The sequence below is a fragment of the Anastrepha obliqua genome, chromosome 1 (assembly GCF_027943255.1).
Source record: "Anastrepha obliqua isolate idAnaObli1 chromosome 1, idAnaObli1_1.0, whole genome shotgun sequence".
Classification (NCBI taxonomy): domain Eukaryota; kingdom Metazoa; phylum Arthropoda; class Insecta; order Diptera; family Tephritidae; genus Anastrepha; species Anastrepha obliqua.
This window is the reverse complement of record NC_072892.1, coordinates 169,861,686-169,874,360: the sequence shown is the minus strand read 5'-3', so window position 1 is coordinate 169,874,360 and position 12,675 is coordinate 169,861,686. Positions and strand designations below refer to the sequence as shown.

At 37.0% G+C, this 12,675-nt stretch overlaps 1 protein-coding gene across 1 annotated transcript in view; it reads right to left on the bottom strand.

Annotated features, from left to right (window-relative positions):
* Window positions 1–6,269: 6,269 nt before the first annotated feature.
* Window positions 6,270–12,675, bottom strand: part of LOC129235337 (uncharacterized) — a 33,127-nt gene continuing 26,721 nt past the window's right edge. Inside the window, exon 3 of the mRNA XM_054869117.1 lies at window positions 6,270–8,168. Coding sequence (XP_054725092.1) covers window positions 6,270–8,168 — 1,899 coding nt within the window. The remainder of the gene's footprint in view (window positions 8,169–12,675) is intronic.

The window sequence follows — 12,675 nt, the reverse complement described above, 5'->3', positions numbered from 1 at the left end:
GAGACTGGGTACCTCACAAAGTGGGAAACCCCAGTGGAAGGAAAGGGAACAAAAGAAGTGGGTGATCTGGCTCTCCTAGAGGGGACTGGTCCTAAGGCTGACAACCTTATACCAGTATTTATTGTCGCGAATCCACAACAACAGCCTCGGATAACTGATCCAATCAAAAGATACCGACCCAAGCAACGAATTAAGGACTATGATTTACGTTTTGCTACTTGGAATATACGAACAATGCTACAAGCCGGCAAGATGTCTGAAATAGCGGATGAGTGTATGAAATATAATATTGACTTAGCAGCTCTACAAGAGATACGCTTTGCGGATCATGGTGAGATAAGAAAGAAAGCCTATTCAATTTTCTTCAGTGGTCCAAACAAACGAGGACAGCTAGGTGTGGGCTTTTACATTGACAAAAAACTTAGAGAAAGTATAATGGCTTTCAAGCCAATTAGTGAAAGACTCTGCCTCATGAGACTCAAAGGAAGATTTCAGAACATAACAGTTGTAGCCGCGTATGCGCCTACCGATGTCTCAGACGATTTTGCAAAAGACTCCTTCTATGCAGAACTGGAATATGTGATGTCAAAATCATGTAAATATGACATAAAAATGCTCCTCGGAGATTTAAATGCAAAGGTGGGAAACACCAATATTAGCAAAGACGTTGGGGGAAAGCACTCTCTACACGACGAATCGAACGATAATGGTGCACGACTAATAAATTTTTGTCTAAGCAGCGGGCTGTGGATAAGCAGCGTTTCTTTTCCACACAAGAAAATTCATAAGCAAACCTGGGAAATGCCCGGAAGGAGAGGATCGAACCAGATAGATCATGTATTGATGGATAAAAGACACGCAACCTCGGTCATTGACGTCAGATCGTTTAGAGGCGCAAACTGTGACTCTGACCACTACATGGTGATTGCCAGGATAAGGCAAAAAATTTCAAATATAGGCAACGATCGCAGGTTCAAGAAAGTAAAATGGAGTACTGAGCGAATTTCAGCGGATGAGAAAGAGCGTCGTGCATACCAAGAAATCATAAAGAGTAATCTAATCGTAACAAAGGAAGACTCAGCAGAAACAATCTGGGCTAAAGTAAAAAATGCGGTTATTGGAGCAGCTAAAGAGAAAATAGGCACAAAAAGATGCACCACAAATGAGTGGTTCGATGCAGAGTGTAAAGCAGCTATTGAAACAAAAAACGAAGCGCGAAGAAAATATTTAAACAAACGAACAAGACAAAACCTACTTGAATATAACGAAAAAAGGCAAGCCGCAAAGAAAATTATAAAACAAAGGAAAAAACAGGACATCAACAGCAAAGTTCAGCGTATCGAGAATGATTTCAGTCAAGGAAATGTAAGAAATATGTACAGCGCAATTAGAAGCCAAACAAAGACATATCAGCCACGAACAAATTTGTGCAAAAACAAGGAAGGTGAAATAATAACAGAAAGAGAAAAAATTTTGAATAGATGGCAAGAATACTTTAGTGATCTTCTGAATATAGAACATGCAACAGACTACGGTCCACACTGCATAGATGAGACATACTTTACAGCAGAAAACTTCATAGAAGCACCGGGTCGTAACGAAGTGGTAGAAAGTCTGAAAAAGTTAAAAAATAATAAAAGCAGCGGAAGTGACCAAATAAATGCAGAACCTCTAAAATACGGCGGTGAAGTACTCAATAACATGATAACAGAACTGATACGCAAAATTTGGGAAACCGAACATCTACCGGAAGAATGGAACAATAGCCTTATAGTACCATTACATAAAAAAGGCGACAAAACAAATTGTAATAATTATCGAGGCATATCTCTCCTCAACACTGGTTATAAAGTCTTTACAAATATACTCAATAAAAGGTTGAGCTATATGCTGAGGAAATTTTGGATGACTACCAGTGCGGTTTTCGCCAGGGTAGATCCACAACAGACCAATGTTTCACACTAATGCAAATTCTTGAGAAACACAGAGAGTTCGAACTAAATCTGCACTGTCTGTTCATTGATTTTAAGCAAGCTTTCGACAGCATCAATAGAAACTGTCTGAACGACATAATGCTTAAACAAGGTATACCGGTAAAAATTATAAAACTAATTCAGATGACACTATCAAACACTAATGCCAAGGTTATGATAAATGGAGATGTTACCAACGAATTCAGCATTTCATCAGGTGTAAAACAAGGCGATTCACTATCAGCGACAATTTTTAATTTATTACTACATGAGGTAGTACTGAACTGAAACTGAAATGTGGCAATTCGATTTTTAATTGCAGCTCGCAAGTGTTAGCTTATGCCGATGACATTGTCGTGATTGCACAGAATGAACATGAGCTTAAGAAAATTTATATGCGATTGAAAAACACAGCTTTAGAAGTGGGTCTACGGGTAAACATAGATAAAACGAAATATATGCACTTCGCAAAGAAACCGAGTGAAGATGCACACATTGAAATAGATGGTGAATGCATACAGAAGGTCGACAAATTTAAATACTTAGGTTTTTTCATCAGCAGTAATTCTGACACTTCCGTGGCAATAAATGACCGAGTAAGTACGGCAAACAAAGCATTCTTTGCTCACATAAAATTATTCAAGTCCCGATTGCTATCAAGAGATCAAAAGATGGCAATGTATAAAGCGCTTATAAGACCCATACTAACATACAGCAGTGAGGTATGGGTACTTAAAACAAAAGACATGGACCAAATACTAAGGTTTGAAAGAAAGATACTGCGAACAATATATGGTCCTTCCCGGCGAGATGACGGAACGTATCGGATAAGATACAATCATGAGCTAGACACATTGATACGTAATGGAAACGCAATACGCTTTATAAAAAGTCAACGAATCAGATGGCTGGGGCACATGTACCGAATGCCCAAATGGAGAGCTGCCAATATAGCGTTCCATAGACAACCAATTGGACGGAGATGTCGAGGGAGACCAAACAAACGCTGGGTAGATGAGGTCACAGCCGACCTGCAGAAAATGGGTATCACAAACTGGAAAGGAGTAGTAGAGAATCGATCGGAGTGGAGAACCGTAGTTGTGGAAGCAATGGTCTGCACAAGACTGTAATGCTAATGATGATGATGATGATAAGTTGCTAATTTTTCGATCAGAAATAATCAATATTTTTTAGGTTTAATTTTTTCATAAACATATTGATTATTTTTGGAGTTTTTATTATATTTTATTGGCCGAAAAAAATAGCTTTCGAACTATAATGGCAGAACTCTGGCAGATCAAAGAACTGAGTATGCCACGCCAACAAATTGTCGAAAATTTGTTTGTATGGAAAAAAACACCCGTCAGCACCGTCAGCGAAAAAATACTAAAAAATCAATGCGATTTTTAACCCAGCCTGCACTTTCTTATATTAAAATTTAGTAGGCTATAAATTGCATAATTTAATTTAATTAAAAATCGAAATGTGATGCTTACTAATATTTTTTATCGATATCGCTCAAAATTGTTAAGCTTTAAAGGAGTATACATTCGAAAAAATAATGCAGATGTAGAAAGGGAGTAATTCTAAAAGGCTTTCGAAGTCACTTGGGCTAAAAAATTAAAAAAAAAAAATTATGTATAACTTAGCTTTATAAAACTACCTGCTTAACTGCTATATTTTCTTGAAGCACTGGAAAGACTTTGATTTACGTAAAAAATCGTATATTAGTTATTAAAAATCTTTGATTAAAATTCCAACTAGTGTAACACATAATCAACTAAACAGCTAAAACTCAAACAGTTTGAGATCTTTGGAAGCATATAATATTTTTATATTCATACAAATTACTTACACATGAACTTTGTGGTCATTTTCGCCTATATTATTTTTTTGTTTTTGGCTACTTTTCGGTCAGTTTTGATCAGTTTCTGTCCTTTTGGTCATTTTCGATTTTTTTATTTTTTGATTATGTTTTGGTCAGTTTCGTTAAGATTTAGTCCTTTTTGCTAATTTTTGTTGTTGTTTTTATTGGTTATTTTTTGGTCAGTTTTGGATAGTTTCGTTCAGGTTTGGTCCTTATTGTCAATTTTTTTAAGTTATGCTTTGGTCAGTTTTGGTCCTTTCTGTTAATTTTTTGTTTTTGGTTATTTTTTGGTCCTTTTTGGCAAGGTTTTTTGCTTATTTTTTTGGACAGTTTTCGTTTTTTTAGTAATTTTTTGGTAATATATTGATTATTTTTTTGGTAATTTTTGGACATTTTTAGTTATTTCCGATACTTTTTGATTATTTTCGATTTTTTGTTATGTTTTGGTTATTTTTTGTTTTTTGGTTATTTTTTGGTCAGTTTTGTTTAGATGTGGTCCTTTTTGGCAATTTTTTTGATTGGTTATATTTTAGTCAGTTCTGGGTTTTTAGTAATTTTTTGGTTATATTTTGATTATTTTTCGGTAAGTTTTGGTAATTTTTTAGTTTTTTAGTCAGTTTTGTTCAGTTTTACTTGTCCTTTGTCCTTTCTGGACATTTCTGATTTCTTTTTTTATTATTTTTTGGTCAGTTTTATTCAGTTTTGGTTCTCTTTGGTAATTTTTTTTGTTTTTGGTTATTTTTTAGTCCTTTTTAGTACTTTTTGGCAATTTTTGTTTGTTTATTTTTTGGTCAGTTATGGGTTTTTAGTATTTTTTTGGTTATATTTTGATTATTTTTCGGTAAGTTTTGGTAATTTTTTAGTTTTTTAGTCAGTTTTGTTCAGTTTTACTTGTCCTTTGTCCTTTCTGGACATTTCTGATTTCTTTTTTTATTATTTTTTGGTCAGTTTTATTCAGTTTTGGTTCTCTTTGGTAATTTTTTTTGTTTTTGGTTATTTTTTAGTCCTTTTTAGTACTTTTTGGCAATTTTTGTTTGTTTATTTTTTGGTCAGTTATGGGTTTTTAGTATTTTTTTGGTTATATTTTGATTATTTTTCGGTAAGTTCTGGTAATTTTTTAGTTTTTTAGTCAGTTTTGTTCAGTTCTACTTGTCCTTTGTCCTTTCTGGACTTTTAGGTTTTTTTTTTTTATTTTTTGGTCAGTTTTAATTCCGTTTTGATCCTTTTTGCAAATTTTTTTGGTTATTTTTTGGTCAGTTTTATTCAGTTTTGGTCGTCTTTGGTAATTTTTTTTTGTGTTTGGTTAGTTTTTGGTTCTTTTGGGCATTTTTTTTTTTTCGTTGTAATTTTTTGTCAGTTTTGGGTTTTTAGTCATTTTTTGGTTATATTTTGATTATTTTTCGGTAAGGTTTGGTAATTTTTTTATTTTTTTCGGAAGTGTTGTTCAGTTTTCCTTGTCCTTTGTCGTTTTTGGTCATTTCTGATTTTTTGTTTTTGGTTATTTTTTGGTTAGTTTTTGTTTTTTTTTTTGTTGTTTTTGGTCATTTTTAGTTATTTTTGGTGTTTTTGGTAAGTTTGGTTCAGTTTTGGTGCTTTTTGCCAATTTTTGTTGTTTTTGGTCAGTTTTGGTCCCTTCTGGTAATTTTTTTTTTTTTTTGTTTGTTTAGGCAGTTTATGCCCTTTTGGTCTTTATAAGTAATTTTTGGTCAGTTTTGCTCATTTTTGGTTATTTTTTCGTCAGTTTTTTTTTTATTTGGCTGTTTTTGGTAAATTTTGGTAATTTTTAATTATTTTTGGTAAATTTTGGTACCTTCTGGAAATTTTTTTATTTTTTTTTTGGTTTTTTTTTGGCAATTTCTGTCCTTTCTTGTCTTTATAAGTAATTTTTGGTCAGTTTTGGTCTTTTTTAGTTGTTTTTTCGTCAGTTTCTGTATTCTGGGTAATTTTTGTTTGATTTTAGTAATTTTGTTTTTTTTTTGTTTATATTTGCCAATTTTTGGTCACTTAAATTTGGTCTTTGGTGGAGGCCGTAATGCTTATTAAGTATATATATATGTATACGTATGTATGTATGTATGTATGTATGTATCTATATAGAAATGCCTTAAATTACTTATTGATCTAAAAATAACAGTACTTGTACTTACTGCAAAACTTGTAACTATCTACTTAACTAACTCTTACTTTCACTATGATTTGCTATGCTAAACTTAAAGCTCCTTAAACAGCGCATACACCCACACGCACGCACGCACACCCTCAAATATAGAGAACGCTGCTTTTAGCAGAGATTTAATTAAAATTAGTTTGAAATCAAGTGAAGCTGTTGCTGCTCCTACTGCTGCTGCTAATGTAATCTTTCGCTATGCATTTGATTGTGCCACAAACTAAGTATGGCTGGCTGCTGCAACTCTGCACGCGTTGCTGCACTACATGAAACTCTGCATATAATCCATCTCGAAATTATTTGCATAATCTGGCCCAGCATTGTTGCTGCTGCTGCTGCTGCTGGTAATGTTTCTGTTGTTGCTGTCGCTGGGCTTTTCGTCGCCCCCACCAGCCATATTAGCCAAGCCACCATTTTGTCCGGCAGCCGTTTGCGTTGTTACGCTGCATTGTTTATTTAGGCTAATGGCATGTTGCGCGTCTGCAGCAGCTTCAGCAACATTATTAGTGGCATTTATTGTGCGCTGCTCGGCTGTATTGGCAGTGGTCTCCACGCCGCTGGGACTATCGATTTCGGCCTCGTAATCGAATGATTCGGCCAGCATACGTTTCACGTACTCGAACGAGACGAACTCCTGTGTTGTGTGTATGTGTGCTTGTGAGTGTGTTTGTGCTGCTGTTGCAGTTGATGTTGGTGAGGCGGAATGATGAGTTTGTTGATGGGCGTTGCTGCTATTATTACTGTGCGCTGCTGCTGTCTCTTTATAGGCAGTGTCGGTCAGTTCCGCGTCCGGGCTAATGTTGCTAATAGCCGTCAAATTAGCGACATTTGTATGCGCCATATATTTGTTGCAATTAGCCGGTGTGTGCCACATAACTGTGTCCGTAGGTGATGTTGTTGTTGTTGTTGCTGCTGCTGTTGCACTACTCGTTATTGACTGTTTGCTGCCGACGCTGGTATTGGCGCAGTTCGTGGCTTTCGGTTTTAATAGCAAAAATTGTGCAAGTTCATTTAATTGATTGATGTGCTCATTGTTGCTGCCACAGCTGCAGTTGCTGTTGTTGCTGTTGCTATTGCCGTCGCTGCACTCACTTAACGCATCCATTTCCTGCTCCTCTCGTGTGGCGTATGTTTTCCGTGTGCCCGTGGGCCTGTTAATGGCTTTATTACTGCCACAGTTGCTCTTGCTGTTGTTGTTGTCGTCGTCGTTGTTGTCGTCGTTGCCGTCGTTGCCGCTACAATCAATTGAATTCTCGTTTTGATTGTGTTCGATGGTCACAATGCAATTTGACAACTCATTAAAGTTCATCGAATTGTTTTTGCAGCCACTCGTGCTAATATTGTTGCCACAGTCGTTCTTGTTGCTGTTATTGCTGTTCATATTATTGGCATTGGCATTAGTAGTGGCAACAAATATTGTGGCCATGTTGCTGATACTCAACGCATTATTGGCATGTTGCATAATCGTATACGGAATTGCTGTTGATTTTGATGTTGTTGCTGTTGTTGTTGTTGCTTTGCAAGCTGTTACAGTTGTTGTTGACGCTGTTGTTTGTGCTGGCCCCTGTAATTTTACAGGCCTTACAATAGCTTTCGATGTTGTTGGCTTTGTTGGTGTTGTCATTAACTCATCGTGATTGTCATAATAGCTGCACTTATTGCTGTTGCTGTTGCTGTTGTTGGCGCAATTGGTTTTGTTATTGTTGTAGCGTGTTGACATTTCACTGCAACTGTTGCTGCGTTGTTGTCGCGTGTTCTGTTGCGGTTGTAGAGGTTGCTGCAGTTGCTGTTGTTGTTGTTGTTGTTGTTGCTGCTGATTTTGCGTATTATTCATTAATTTGCCGCCAATTAGTGTCGCTTGCATTAATACCACAGCTGTTGTTGCTGTTGCTGTTGCTGCTTGCGCTGCTAATGCCGTTGTGCCAGTTGTTTGCTCTGCCGCATGCGCCAGTGATGACTCCGAATGTCGTCGCATTTTAGCTGTCATCACTTTGCCATTACTATTGTTGACTTTTTTATTGCCGCTAGCCGCACTCGCCGACTTTCTGCGTCCCAAATGGCCATTGGCATTGCGCAGCGCGTGATTTTTGACATGCTTTCGCAGGCTAGAAGGGTCGGTGTAGCGCTTCGTACAGCCGGGAAGTTGGCAAGCATATGGTTTCTGTAAGGAAAAAAGAGTCAATAAAATTTTTTTTATGTATTTAGAGATTTTTTATATAAAAATCCCTTCGCAATGGTATTTGAACAAAAAAGAAAATAATTTTTTTTTTCACATGACCAGCGTTAAGTAACTACAGAACAGGGACTTGTTGGCCAGTCTCGGCTATCTATAGGGTGATCAATCATGAGGTGCTTTTTTCAATAGTTAAAAAAAAACAAAAATGTAAATTATGTTCAAAACCTTTATTTATCATTTGAAAGGACATTCTTTGACATATACTTTTTGAATATGACTTCATTCAAATGTTGGCCGCAACTACGCTTAAGGTGGTCCATTCTGAAGGTCCAATTTTCAATCACTCGTTCGAGCATTTCGACTGGTATGTTGTGAATAACACGCGTAATGTTGGCTTCCAGAGCTTCAATCGTAGCTGGTTTATCAGCATAGACCTTGGACTTCACGAATCCCCAAAGAAAAAAGTCCAAAGGTGTGATATCACAAGATCTTGGTGGCCAACTCACAGGTCCTAAACGTGAAATCAGCTGCTCTCCGAAATGACTTCTCAATAAAGTCATTGTTTCACGAGCTGTATGGCAAGTGGCTTGTCACAGAACGCTGATTTTCATAATACAGTTGAACAATTTGTAGACGTTGTTGCGGTGTGAGTCTTTCCATGATGAAATGCCAAACGCTGTTCAACAAATCCACGATGACAGTTTGCCACAACTCGCGCGCGATCTGTAAAAAAAACGCAAATGAAAAAAACTCCTCTTAATTGATCACCCTATATTTGCTGCCATTTAATTTTATAAATTTTCTTTTGAAAATATAATTCATTTTCTTACAGAAACCACATAAGCCCTAGTTTCAAACTTTCCGCAAATTAGAAAAAAATTCAGCAATTCAATTTAACAGGTAGGTGGGTAAGTGAAATGAACGAAGCACTCGACTGGCACTCCCTAAGTAGCGCTTTAACGGCGTTTTGATACCACTTTGAGACCTCCAACGGGCAGAGCTAACCAGAGCTGTTTATGTAACGGAGACGCTTGATGGGGTTTAGGTTGGAGGAACTTAGAAAGGAGCATCCAGTGACCTTAATCGTCTAGCTGCCAAACCCAGACATTTACAAATAAAGTGCTCAATAGTCCCCTTCCCCGAAAGATCTCTACAGCTTCTGCAATGGGGGTAAAATGTTAAACCCAATGACCGATAAGCACAGTTACAAGTGTGAAAATTGAATGACGTAGATTCCTCAGGAATTTTAAGACTTTCGAAAAAAATTTGGTGTACGAGGTGTGTTCAAAAAGTATCGCGAATTTTGTGTTTTTTCAAAAATTATTTATTTATTCATTAATATCTATTTTGTACCCTTTAATCCCCGTGATATAATCCCTATGAGATATTATGCACTTGTGCCAAAGTTTTTTCCAATCTTTAAAGCACTTCAAAAAATCAATTTTATTTATCTTGTTCAGCTCTTCCTTCGATGCCGTCTTTGTCTCGTCAATCGTTGCATAGCGTCGTCTTTTTATGGGCCTCTTCAATTTCGGGAACAAGAAAAAGTCACAGAGGGCCAGATCTGGGGATACGGTGGCTGTGGCATCATTAGTGTGTTGTTTTTGGCCAAAAACTCGCGCACAAGCAACGATGTGTGAGCAGGGGCGTTATCGTGATGCAGGAGCCAATTTTTGTTCTTCCACAAATCCGGGTGTTTCTGGCGGATTGCTTCGCGCAAATTGCGCATAACTTGCAGGTAATATTCCTTATTGAGCGTTTTACCCAGAATGCACAACGCTCCTGCAATCGAAGAAACCGGTGAGCAAAACTTTTACATTCGACCGAACTTGGCGCGTTTTTTTCGGTCTTGGTTCGTGCAGCAGCTGCCATTGCGATGACGGAGCTTTGGTTTCCACGTCATAACCATAAACCCCAAAAAATCGATTTTTTTATTGCATAAATCGTTAGTATAACTATTCAAGAATACGTGGTAAAAATTTTAAAGCGAAATTCGCACTATTCCCGATTCTATGAGCACTGAAGTGACTGCCCGTCGAAACTACTCGAAACTTCTCGAAACTACTTTTTCTCAACTGGTGGGAATTCTAGTTTAAAAAGTTATCGACCAATCGTTCTAAAAGTTTTCGGGGTTTTTTCTTTATTCAATTCTAATCTATATGAACCTAGTTCTGGGATTATATCATTATTTAAAATATGGTTTTTTAAGCAAAATAGATGCAAAAATATGGCATAAAAAACTACTTTGTGTTCAAGCGCCTCAAAAGCATGCAATTTTCAATATTTTTTACCACAATTAGGTTCATATTCTTAGGAAATATGTTGTTAATAAAAAAAATTGGTGCTAATTTCAGGGAAAAATTGCAACTTCAGGAATTTCCACCAGCAAGGCACTCGGATAGCGATCATCCATGGACAGCACGCTCTAACGCCACTATGTCCCGCGGAAATAGCTTAAAAAAATTTTAAAAGTGTGCCTAAAAATATAAATAAAATATCCTCTAAACTTAAGCAATTTCTGATTATTTCTTCTTTGTTCAAAAAATTCTCGAAAAACATCAAAATTTAGGCCTCCTAAACCGGTTTCACCCCTTAAGGAAAATGTCGGTAAAATCACAGAAATAATCGAAGTTGACCGGGATTTTGGTAGTCGTAGCCTCATCCAAGAGCTCAAGATAATAGATTTATTTTTTCCCAAACAATATTTAGGAAAAAAAAATTAAACTGAAATTTACAAATTTTTGCACGCTTTTTATCACTTTTTACTGAGCCGCTGCAGACACAATTTTACAAAACAAGCACCGCTTTTGCACTCATCGCATCAGAATAAAAGCCCGTTTAACAGAAAATAGAAATAATTAAAACTAATCATATTTCGGAATTCATTTGAATACCTCTCGTTGTTAACTAGACTGTAAAAGTCATGACTCATCAATCGACAATAGTCTAAACATGGTTACTCACCATCAACGGAGATCGACGGTCTCATTTGTCAACAAAATCAGAAATTTTGAAAGGGTAGAGTGGGCAATTAACTCCTTTAAGCACTTTAAATCACCAGGCTCGGATGGAATATTCCCAGCACTTCTATCCAAAGGCACTGTGGAACTGATCCGAGTCATGGTGAAAATCTTCAGAGCTAGTCTAATATTGGAATACATTCCAAAGATATGGAGGAAAGTGAAGGTAATATTTATTCCTAAGGAGGTAACAAATCCTCGGATTCTCCAAAATGTTACAGACCAATCAGTCTATCGTCGTTTATGTTAAAGACAATGGAAAAACTACTTGAATGCCATCTAAGAGAAGAAGCAATCTTCAAAAAACCCCTCCATAAGCTGCAATTTGCTTACCAAAAAAGGGAAATCCACAGCCACAGCAGTGCACACACTCGTTGTCAATATAGAAAAGGTTCTAAATCAAAAAGTTATAGCCCTCTGTTCCTTTATGGACATAGAGGGAGCCTTCGACAACACAAATTACACATCCATGGAAACCGCACCCGAGAAAAGAGGTGCAAACCCTATATTAACACATTGGATAAGCCAAATGCTTAATCAGAGGATTAATAAAGCCTCGTTAGGCCAAGCTGAAATTAATGTCACAACAGTAAAGGGATGTCCGCAAGGAGGAGTTCTTTCTCCACTGCTATGGTCCCTACTAGTTGATGACTTGGTGCAGCACCTAAACAATAAGGGATTTATAACCATTGGTTATGCAGATGACATATCTGTTACAATAAATGGCAATCATGAAAAGACATTAACAGACCTAATGCAAAATGCCTTGAACGCAACATGGGGATGGTGTAAAAAGGAGGGGCTGTCGATAAACCCTAACAAAACCACAATTATCCCCTTCACAAGAAAAAGAAAGTTGAAATTTCCTATATTGAAAATAAATGAAACTGTGATGGAACTAAAGGAAGAGGTCAAGTATCTAGGTTTAACCTTAGATAAAAAACGCACTTGGGAATCACATATAAATAATATAACAAATAAAGCCACGAAATCTTTGTGGACAACCAAACAATTACTAGGGAGATCCTGGGGCCTCAGCCCTAGTATGGTCCTCTGGATATACCATACACCCAAATGGTTAGACCAATCAAAAAACAGCGGCAACCAAACTGGTAAAAGTACAAAGGCTTGGTTGCCTATGCATCACAGGGGATATGAGAACTACCCCAACAGCTAGCATGGAAGCACTCCTTAATCTCCCACCACTTCATGTAGCAATCCAAGAGGAAGCAGCTACGCAAGCACTCATGCTACACATGAAAGAAAATTTCAAATTTGGCAACCTCACCGGTCACCTAAGTATCCTAAATAAAGTCAAAAACACCATAAGCATGGCTCAAGTTTCAGACCACATTCACCCAACCCTCTGTTTCACAAAAGGATACACAGTTACCTTTCCTGAGAGGAACGAGTGGAAAACAAACCCAAAATGGATGAATAATGATTCACAAAAATCGTACACTGATGGATCA